The 10982-nt window shown below is 35.2% G+C and overlaps 1 protein-coding gene across 2 annotated transcripts in view; it reads left to right on the forward strand.

The window, feature by feature from the left end:
- The first annotated feature begins 2102 nt into the window (after positions 1-2102).
- LOC106463272 (polypyrimidine tract-binding protein 3-like) overlaps positions 2103-10982 on the forward strand; it is a 52669-nt gene continuing 43789 nt past the window's right edge. The window contains exon 1 of one of the 2 annotated variants that reach the window (XM_013923288.2): positions 2103-2547. In XM_013923288.2, the coding sequence (XP_013778742.1) occupies positions 2545-2547 (3 nt within the window). In that variant the 5' untranslated portion in view covers positions 2103-2544. Of the gene's footprint in view, positions 2548-2972; positions 3148-10982 lie in introns of those variants that run through there. The other variant, XM_013923287.2, reaches the window with a different exon arrangement.

Raw genomic sequence — 10982 nt, forward strand, 5'->3', positions numbered from 1 at the left:
TCATTTGTGGCACAGTGCAGCGCGGGCCTGATGAACTGACCTCGCGGCCCGAAGTTTGGTGAACCCTGCTCTAGCGTATAGTTTCAAAATTCGGGATAACTAGCAAAGTATATAATTATCTAATTTAAGACCATCTCGATATGAACAGTAATTTCGCTAAAGATACAAGTTGAAATAGCTGTAATCTTAAAAGTAATACATTGTCTGGGGTATTCCACAGTTATAGCATGCAAGTTATCGCACGTGGTACACACAGAACCTGACGTATGTGTTTGTACGTTTGCAGAATAACACTTTTTTATACTTGCTGGTTTTAGTATTTAAATTACTAGTAATCACACGTGCATAGCAAAAATGTCATTAATTGTTAATACGTAATAACTCTATACAGTAAGGCGATTGGATTATATTTCGTATCTTTGCCCTGTGTATTGATCGAATATATATGCCTTTGTTACCATAGTGATGACTAGAATGAACAGATTTAACTTAAGAAAAGTATTTGAAACAAAGATTTACCATCATCTCCAAATGATGAAAAACCGATTGACGTATTCTAATATCTTTCTTTTTTTTTCGTACTTAAGTTAGAAAATTATTTAAACTCGTTTAGTACGTTTATAACTTATTTTATTGTATTAGTTATTTCTAATTTGTTTCTTACATTTTGTAGTACAACCCTTGATAAACGAGACTAGGGAATGACGTTGTATAATTTTAAACAACCAAAAACGTCTGGTGACCGAATGTTGACATGTAACAAGTGTAAGACGCATACGTGTTTCTTTAGATTAGAGAGAGAGAGAGATAGTGTGACTTTTTCCCGACAAAATACCACCACTAATATTGTTCAGGTTCTACACATTCACACTGTAATGATATCGACCTTGGCCGAAGTTAATTTAATGAAGGTTCCGTGTCATGGGAGGAGGAAGAGAAAAATGTATTGGTTTTTCCTCTTAGTTGGGGTGGTATATTTCAGATTTGTCTCTTATCCTTCAACAAAAGTAGACATAAAATAATAATCCAAGTTGTGTAGCTGGTGGATGGCTTGATATTTTTTCAGAAAAACAACACATCTTATCGGGTATGAAATATGGGTAGACTTGTTTACAACTCATAACGTAGGTAAATTTTAAATAAGTATTTACGGTAGAGAAAAGTCCGCGTATAATTCTACATAAAAATATTGGTAGATAGCGATGCACTTGTTAGTTTCCTTTTTTTTTCCTTGCTACTATTTTTTTTTATTTCTTCTCTGATCATAGAATTACAGTTTCGGTTTGTAGCTAAAGAGCGGTCAAGAGAGACCAAAGCAAGAGACTTCTTGTCAACTTTTTTTTTACCATATAGGAGATTATTGTATTAATAATTATCATTATGTGTTAATTTCACCATTTTTAGGCAGTGAAAGATAGATTTTGTAACATAAATGTTTGACAAATTATATAATTATTTTGGTAACGGTGTGTTCCAAACTTCGTAAACAAACGAATGTGACGTCATTGTTATAGTACACGTTGGTATATAAACGTCAGTTGAACCTAAAACTATCTGGAATTATAGAGAATAAAAAAAAAAGTCAAAATAGTTTGGGAATGATAAAAAATATTTTTGTGTAGATTATGGTCGTAAATAGAAGATCAAGATTATTGGTGAGTTTTAAAGTGAATATCACCTGTATTCAGAAGGCATAGAAAGTTTAATTATGTGGGTTATAAATACATAGTGTTACTGTTAAGACATTGTATTACGATTCTTTGAAATAGGCTTAGTCACAGTGATGGGTAGACTTAGTAGGAATCGCGATTGTTTTGAAATAAGTATTTGTCTGATACTAAACCAGAACTTCGGCAAACTTGTAAAAAGCAATATAAAGTATTAGAAGTGTTTTAACAGATCAAGTTTTTGTTTTAAAAGTCCGCCAATCGTTTGTTAATCCCAAAATAATTTAGCTCGAGGCCTAACGTTTAATAGCACCATCCAATAAGCCCGTCAAGAGGGCAAGGTGATTGGTTCAGTTTGGCTTCGTTAAAACACGCTCGCTTAAGCAGCGTTGTCTGGTTACGAGGCTAGTTTGTGTATGACGTACATTTAGTCGTTCTCACGTTTTTGCCTCGCGGCGTTATAAGTGAAGTGAACTTTTCTGATTTTGCGCGCTCAATGATCGTGTCTTTTTTTCTTTCTCTATCTCTCTCTGCCACTTTCTTCGCTGCCGCTGTTCGCTCGGGATTTTCTCTTCCGTTTTCCCAGGTTGAAGCTGCATACTCATTATTTGAACCTGTTCCACTCGCCCATAAAGTTAATAAATCCAAGTTGGAATTGAAGTAAAAGGAAACACAATATTTGTTTGTTTTTTTTATAAAACAGTTAACCGACATCTTGTTCTTGTGACTCGTTCATTCTCGTCTTTTCTCCAATTTTTTTGGTTCTGCCATTTGTGTGGATTTTGCGCCTTTTTAAAAGAGAAAAGTGAATTTTGTTCATTAGAGGCTAACTGAAGTCAAGCTCTAGAATTCGAAGAGGGAAGGTTTTTCTTATCAAATGGTAAGTTACCAATTTATCTCGTTGTTGTTATGCTATTACACGAACGCATAGGTCGGAACGTGAACTTGTGTCTCAATGCTACGCAATATGTTTCGGTGTAGCGCCACGTAGCAACAGACCATATAATTTATAGCTGGACGCGCTTGTTTCTACTTGTACCAGGCTGCCTTGTCTAGAGCAAGTCCGTGAACAAAATTCGTGAAAAACGTTGTTTTTTTTGTTTATTTTTTTACCACTTCCTCTCTTGACTTCTCCGTCTCTTCCCGTGTAATTGGTAATTTTAGGTGTGTGTGGATTCACTTGTCTGTTGTCACGTGTGTAGATATTTACATATCCGCAGTTGGTTTCAACTCTTTTTGTTTGATGCTACAATACAGGCGAAGTTTCCTGTATCCGCTTTAGTCAAGTCTTCCTTTGTGTAAAAACCAGTCGTACAGCTACGGGCCTAAAGTCGCTCTGATTTCCTTCCATGTGTCAGTCAGTGGTTGTTGTTTGAGATGATGAGTTTCACGGTATATGTTTTAAGAAATGTAAATAAGCCTGCCTGTACAATTGAAAGAGTTTGTTGAATTGCCGAGTTGTGAAATAATGTCTGCTATGGTATGTCGCACATTCTACTTACAGTGTTGTATGTTTAGATTTTTACGAAAGTACGTTAAATATACGTGTTGTGTATCGCCATTTTTGCTTATGAATATATGATATCGCAACACAAAACGGAATATTCATGTCATAAAATCTTTACGTTGTCAGTTATAGTTAATTATAATTACGCTTCGGTAGCAAAAGGCGTTCACACCATATCGAGTATTATTATAATAGGCGTTTAATGTTTATCCCTGAACATTCTTAGCTTCATTTTTTAACAAAGAGGCTTAAAATTTCATAATTTTATAGGAGAAAAGGAACTCCAAAACTTTTAAAGTTTCGTTAAATCATATATTAGTTTTGAACTCTTACTGTTAAAAAATGTTTACATATATATTGCAGTGAAGAAATATTCTCTTTTTTTGTGAATTTTGGCTATCCTTATTTGAAATAGGTTTAGATTGTTGGCTCTTTAGAAATATATTTGCTGATGTAAAAGTGTTTTATTTTAACAAATTTAAGTTATCTAAATCTGCACGAGTTTCTTGAAGTTGTGGTAATTTATATTATTAAATAATCCAATATATATTTTATTTATAGTATTCGCTAGTATTACATTTCTTAAATAGTAATAACTACATTGGCCAAATGTAGTAGGCATAGAAAATTTACACGTGACAGTCCTGCTTCGGTGCTTGGTAATGTCACTAAGCAGGCTTAGCCTCGTCAGGTATTCGTGGGTTAAAGGCCGAAAACACCGCTAGCAGCGAGGGTACCCAACTGATAACCTAGATTTTGTTGGTTTAACTGTTATTCATATTGAGGACTATTATCAATCAATTGCAGTTATTATGGTTGAATTTTAACAGCTCTTCAGGTAGAAATTATTACGTACTTAAAGTACAGCAAAGTGTACGGAGATTAAAACCGTATGATGTCACTTCACAATTTACTTGTGATAGAGGGGAAAAAATCGAAGCAAAATGTTTGTTTTTTTTTTACTATTTTACTTCTTTTTTCGACCATGAACTTTTCATGACAATTTTTCAAATTTTGGCGCTGAAAATTTTGCACCCAAAAGCGGTAATCGCTCCTAAGTCTAGCCTTTATTACACCCTTATTCTGTACACTCCGATAAAATGTTACGTTTATCCAATGATATACTTGTATTGACGTTGTAGCAGCTAACTTCAGTTTTGTTACAGTAGTTATGAACCCAATATGTTGATCAGATGTAATGCCAATAATGTTCACCCATAATGTATACACCAATCGGTGTGTTACGGTGTTTCTTGTATTGTATCAAGCCCGGCTTCACCTCCTCTTCCCATTTGTTTTGGGGTGGGAGTGGACGGTCCATCCCAGCAACCCCGAGCGGCAGCCCTGTATTGTACCTTTTTAACGTCAAGTAACAGCAGCGTTCTTTTCCATCCCAGCAACCCCCTAGCGGCAGCCCTGTATTGTACCTTTCTAATGTCAGGTAACAGCAGCGTGACTAAAGCTAAGAAGTGTAGTTTACTTCAGTTAAAATTCGACTAAGTCTGAAACCTCATTGATGTAAGCTACTTAGTGGACGAATCGAAACTTTTATTTGTTGTTTTAAATTTAAAGAGTCTTTCAGAGTATAGCAGTGTCTCATGTTACGGATAAGTACTTAGACCATTAGATCTAACATCAGAGTATAGCTGTGTCCCATGTTACGGATAAGTACTTAACCATTAGATCTAACATCAGAGTACAGCTGTGTCCCATGTTACGGATAAGTACTTAGATCATTAGATCTAACATCAGAGTATAGCTGTGTCCCATGTTACGGATAAGTACTTAGATCATTAGATCTAACATCAGAGTACAGCTGTATCCCATGTTGCGGATAAGTACTTAGATAATTAGATCTAACATCAGAGTATAGCTGTGTCCCATGTTACGGATAAGTACTTAGATAATTAGATCTAACATCAGAATGTAGCTGTGTCCCATGTTACGTATAAGTACTTAGATTATTAGATCTAACATCAGAGTATAGCTGTGTCCCATCTTACGGATAAGTACTTAGACCATTAGATCTAACATCAGAGTGTAGCTGTATCCCATGTTACGTATAAGTGCTTAGATCATTAGATCTAACATCAGAGTATGGCTCTGTCCCATGTTACGGATAAGTACTTAGATTATTAGATCTAACATCAGAGTATGGCTGTGTCCCATGTTACGGATAATTACTTAGACCATTAGATCTAACATCAGAGTATGGCTGTGTCCCATGTTACGGATAAGTACTTAGACCATTAGATCTAACATCAGAGTATGGCTGTGTCCCATGTTATGGATAAGTACTTAGATCATTAGATCTAACATCAGAGTATGGCTGTGTCCCATGTTACGGATAAGTACTTAGATCATTAGATCTAACATCAGAGTATGGCTGTGTCCCATGTTACGGATAAGTACTTATATCATTAGATCTAACATCAGAGTATGGCTGTGTCCCATGTTACGGATAAGTACTTATATCATTAGATCTAACATCAGAGTATGGCTGTGTCCCATGTTACGGATAAGTGCTTAGATCATTAGATCTAACATCAGAGTATAGCTGTGTCCCATGTTACGGATAAGTACTTAGATCATTGGATCTAACATCAGAGTATAGCTGTGTCCCATGTTACGGATAATGCTTAGACCATTAGATCTAACATCTGTTTCAAAATTTTAACCTTTTTTTTCCTGATTTTCTTTTTAACCTAAAATTTGTTTTTTAATTTCTTAGTATTATGTTACTCAGCTGTAAACAAGAGCGTGTAATTTTTAGTATTTTATTCATGGTGGATCTGGAAAATATATAAGAAATAAATAAATGATAGGAGTTTCCAGCCTTTACTCTCAAGTGACAGAGGTTTTAAAAATAACTTCCTTTTCTTGTCAACCGTTCACCCAGCGGACGGTTCGAAGTGTTATTTAGGTAGTACTAAGAACGTTGTCACTATTGTTCTAACGGAAACCCCGTTGAATTGTTCTTGTCTTTGTTTTTAAACAATTTTTGCGTAGAAATGCCTCTGGGTTCTTAACTTTATTGATTATAAGATGAGTCACCCGTAAAAAAATTTAATGAATCTGCACTTAATGCCACTAATTAATTACTGCTGGAGTCCACAACCTCGTCGGCTTTTTAAACTATTTTGCGAAAAAACGCTTGTGGGTCCTTAACTTTATTGATTATAAGACCCTTAATAAGATGAGTTACCCGTTAATTTTTTTTTTTTTTTCTTCCAACGAGACATTTGTTCGTTATTCGTATTCTCATATGTTCCACATTTTACTGGATCGGCATCACACACATGTGCAATGATGCAAGGTTTGGGTTCCCGGATATATTTGTGCTGGTTTTCTTACAGTTACAGAGTGCGGGCTTCACAGCGTTTGTCATTATGATCTGTAAACGTCTGTTGTTGCGAAAAGCTCTCGCCCCCCCCCCTCCCCGGTATTGGTACTACGTCATTTTCAAACTTGTATATGATCTGTAATCAGGGCCCGGATATCATGAAACTGGAAAACGTCTTGTATGAGTAGTTTCGTTTCACACGAGACATCCATTTGTCTTTCACTTACAAAACATCTTTTAAAAGTTAACCTTTACTAACCTCTTAGGCTGTATCGAAATATTCGGGTTGACCCTAAGATAAAGCTTCGGATATCAGGGGGTTCGAATCCGTGCGAAACCCAAAAATATGGGTGCGTTGTTAGCGTGACAGTCAATCTCTTAGCGTAGATAGTGAGTAGTAGGGTGCTGCTGTTTACTAGCTGCCCTCTGGTCAGTAGTTCAACATTATGGATGGAGGCTTTGCCATAAATACGAATACATTCAAATTTTTGTTCGGTGTCTTTACACGAAGCTCAGAACCTAATCATCGAAAAGAAACAATTTTTACACCGAAAGAAAATAATTCAAAAACATTATTATTATTATTATAAAATATTATGTTTAAATTAAATTACGGTGTTTCCGTCAAAATGTTGTATTGGTTGCATATAAACGCTACTTATTTTTGTCGTATTTGCATTTTAGCAACGTTTGTTTCTTTTCGTTAAATGTTGGTTTAATTTCAGAAAAGGAAAAATTTCAACAAATATTTAAAATACATATAATCAAAAGATTTGTTCACGATAAATAAAATTGTATATTTAGTGGCAGAAAAAAGTGTTTACAAAACACAATTTTGTTGTTGTTTTTTCGGACAATCTTTATCGAAAGATTTCCTTTTCTTATACAAAATCAGAAACTCCACTAAAAACCTTTCCAAACAGTTTATAATTCATTATTTTTATATATTTGTTTAATTAGTTATTTCATTTATTCTATTCTTCTTTGTTTAGCGCAAGGCAATTTCTTTTATAGATTCTAGTCAAGAAATTTTATTTTTAGTGTAGCCCCCCGGTGGCACAGCGGTATGTCTGCGGACTTACAACGCTAGAAACCGGGTTTCGATACCTTTGTGCATAATTAAAAACAAACAAACAATTTTTAGTGTAAAGAATGCTTTTTGTTTTTTTGTTTGTTTTTTTCTTCCGTTCGGAGGGGATTCGGTGTTTAGGCAGGCTAACACTGTACGGTGCGTAATAAAAATTAAAAACATAAAATCGCTGTATATAATATAGTACGTGGACTCCACGGGTAGTAAACGGTATAGAAAGAAGTCTGTACTTTGAGAGTGCGAAAACTGTGTGTTTTTGAAAGATGAAGGTTCGATGATAAATTCACATGTTCATTTTTTTTTACCCCTCTCCCAACTCCACGTGTATTTTCCAGGTGCATGTACGAGTATACTTGTTCGCATGAAATGTTTTCTTCGTTGATATGTACACATATACTCCACCTGTGCACACTAAACCCATCCGTGTAGACTGTAGACGGATAGTAGTGTTTGCATACTTTGTTTATCACTCATAATACGCATGATTAACAAAAATGTAGAAGTTGAAGATATCGGACTCGCAACTTCCTATTGCAACATATATATATGCTGTAGTAGGAACTGCTCGTCTATATTCTTAAAGTTAAATGTCATGGATTGATGTTGTTGTTTTTTAGGGTTAGGTTGGTCAAATCTTGCTACAGCCTACTGCACTCGTCGCTACATTAACTATAATTCTGTCTCTCTCTCTCTCTAATATTAGAAACACATAAAAATGGTGCTTTAGTATAAACAAACGTTCACGGCACGAGTTTATTTTTTATAGAAAGCCGCAGGGGAGTCACGACCCAGCCCTTTTTCTGGAGCAAAAAAAAATAATATGTATGAAGACTTTGTTCCTCAAATTTTGAAACTCTAAAATAAGCAATAATTATTCTACCTATCGTTAAGCCTATTTTCTGGTCTTAAAGCTAGACCCCTTTTCCATGCATGCTGTATCTGCCTTTGCGCATAATATGTGTGGCTTGCTCACGGCAGTGGACGTACCGATGTTTTGATGGCGCTCCCCTCCCCAACCCATTTGTTCGCTGTATTAGTCAATCGGGCAATCGGCGCCCACCGTTCGCGTTGGCGCCCTGTGCGAACGCACTGCTAGCGCTAACCACGATACGGCCCTGGCTCATGGTATAATATACTTTGTACTAGACACAACCCGCAAAACATTTGCGGTAGTTTTCATGCCCTTCGCTTGAATTTTCCTTATTCTACTATTTTCATGCACGCCATTTAAGCTACATTTTCTTACAGCTATTATGTGTTAATTGATAAATTATAGTCTATTAGAAAAACATTTTAATCGGTCAGACAAACAACCTCACATAGACGTAACTTCATTTAATAAACCTATACGTACGTTACAGTATTTAATAAAACTACACGTAAAATAAACAATAAAGTAACGGTATTCATAATAGTGTACAGAGTATGAAAAAGTTATTAGTCTTGAGTGTATGACACATGAGTTGAAACCAAGAAACTGACAAAAACGAATAATACAACCCGTACTAAAGAAAAAGGCAGCTAAAAGGTGTTTATAGCAGTCTATGAAATAAACCAAAGCTAAGTCATTGCAAAGTAAAGTAAATGTAAAGTTGTAATGAAGGCAAACTTAGCTGAATATGCAGAAACGTCTGAATGCGTGTGCACATACGTATTTTAGACCTAAATAAGTTGATAAAGCTCATAGAAATCGTATGTAATGTTCTTTTGTTTAGGAGATTACACGAGATGTAATTGTTTGTAAATAAAACAAACTTAAGTTGAAATCGAAGCCAGTTGTCATGTGATGACAACAACATTGTGCCATCGTGTACCATACTCGATGATTGAAAAGTTCAACTAAACAAAACACAGGTAAGGTGATTCTGAATCTAAAAGCCAATATACAATCCGGACTCCTCGGACAAAGACTTTTCTAACGTTATGACGTTTGTAGCGTTTGTTCGAAAAATTTGCGAGAAAGTTCCGCACAGACAAACGCAAGCGTATTATTTATATAGATACGATGTAACAGTCATATATAATATACTACGAGCCCTATATGTAACTATACACTAAAGAAATATTAGGTTTTTACCAAGCCGCCTCTTTATACAGTGTGCTGTGTCAGATACGTTGCCACGACATCTACATGAACACATGGGTTTAGTAAATAATAAGCAATACACATGCGTCTAGATAACAGGTATTTCGTGACGCAGACCCCATTCGTCACCCACTACGTGTATACAGTATATAATACCTGTATGACGAAGCTAAATAATACTTTATTAATTAGGCATGTATGTTTATTTATTCATTTACATTCCTTTGTCCGCGTCCTCCGGAGTATTGTTCAACCACGATTGTTTATTATAAACTATAAATGAATCGAATTATACCCACTCAAAAAAGAACGATAAAAGCAACTGGTACTCCCAGTAATATTTGTGTGTGTGGTAGGAAAAGTTCGTCAAACTTCCTCTGGAAATAGATGACAATGTAGCTAAGCATTCAAACTCACAGTTAGAAATACATACGGCGTGTTTAAACAACTATTTGTTGATGTATTAACGTAACAATGTAAGCGCTATGTTTGACTGATAGGACAGGAATAACACACTGACGCACCTTTTATGCCAGACCTGTGATTTTAGAGGTAGCTGGGGTACCGTGACTTAACTGTTTTAATTACTTTAAATACACAGCACTGCCTTTTCATTTTATAAACTTTGTGCATTCAAATACAAAATGCCACAATTAAAAAATAATAATGTTTCATATGCGAAGCACGATTTTTTTCCCCTAGTAATAATTAACAGAACTTTACATCCTTTTCTGTATAACTTATAAACTTTCAACCTAATTCATAGATGAAACAATGGTTAGTCATTTCACAATCTCGTGCTTAAATTCCTTTTCATTATTCCGATTTTTAAAAACAAACATCAGTAACAAGTTTGAAAGTCGTTCAAAATGTATTGAACTCCTTTGAGTATTATTACTGCACACAAATGAATTTTAATTGATTTATCTATCGAAATCTGGTATTTATAGTCAACAAATGATATATTTAAATTTGCGTATAGATTAAATTGATGAGAACAACTTTGGAGTATGACTGTTAATGGTCGTAACGTTACACACTAATAACTCCCAAATGTACCTTTTATACAGGATTATTAAGAACAGTTTTTAGTATGTTCTAATGGCTTTAAAGCATGAGAAGATAGTAATACAATTTCCAGAGCAGTGTTATTTTTAATAGCATTTATAACGTATTTAATTTCTATTCTACTACCAGGCTACACGAGGCTATCTGTGCTAGTCGTCCCTAATTTAGCAGTGTATGACTAGAGGGAAGACAACTAGTCATCACCACCCACCGCCAACTCT

The sequence above is a fragment of the Limulus polyphemus genome, unplaced genomic scaffold, assembly GCF_000517525.1.
Source record: "Limulus polyphemus unplaced genomic scaffold, Limulus_polyphemus-2.1.2 Scaffold1363, whole genome shotgun sequence".
In the NCBI taxonomy this organism is placed as follows: domain Eukaryota; kingdom Metazoa; phylum Arthropoda; class Merostomata; order Xiphosura; family Limulidae; genus Limulus; species Limulus polyphemus.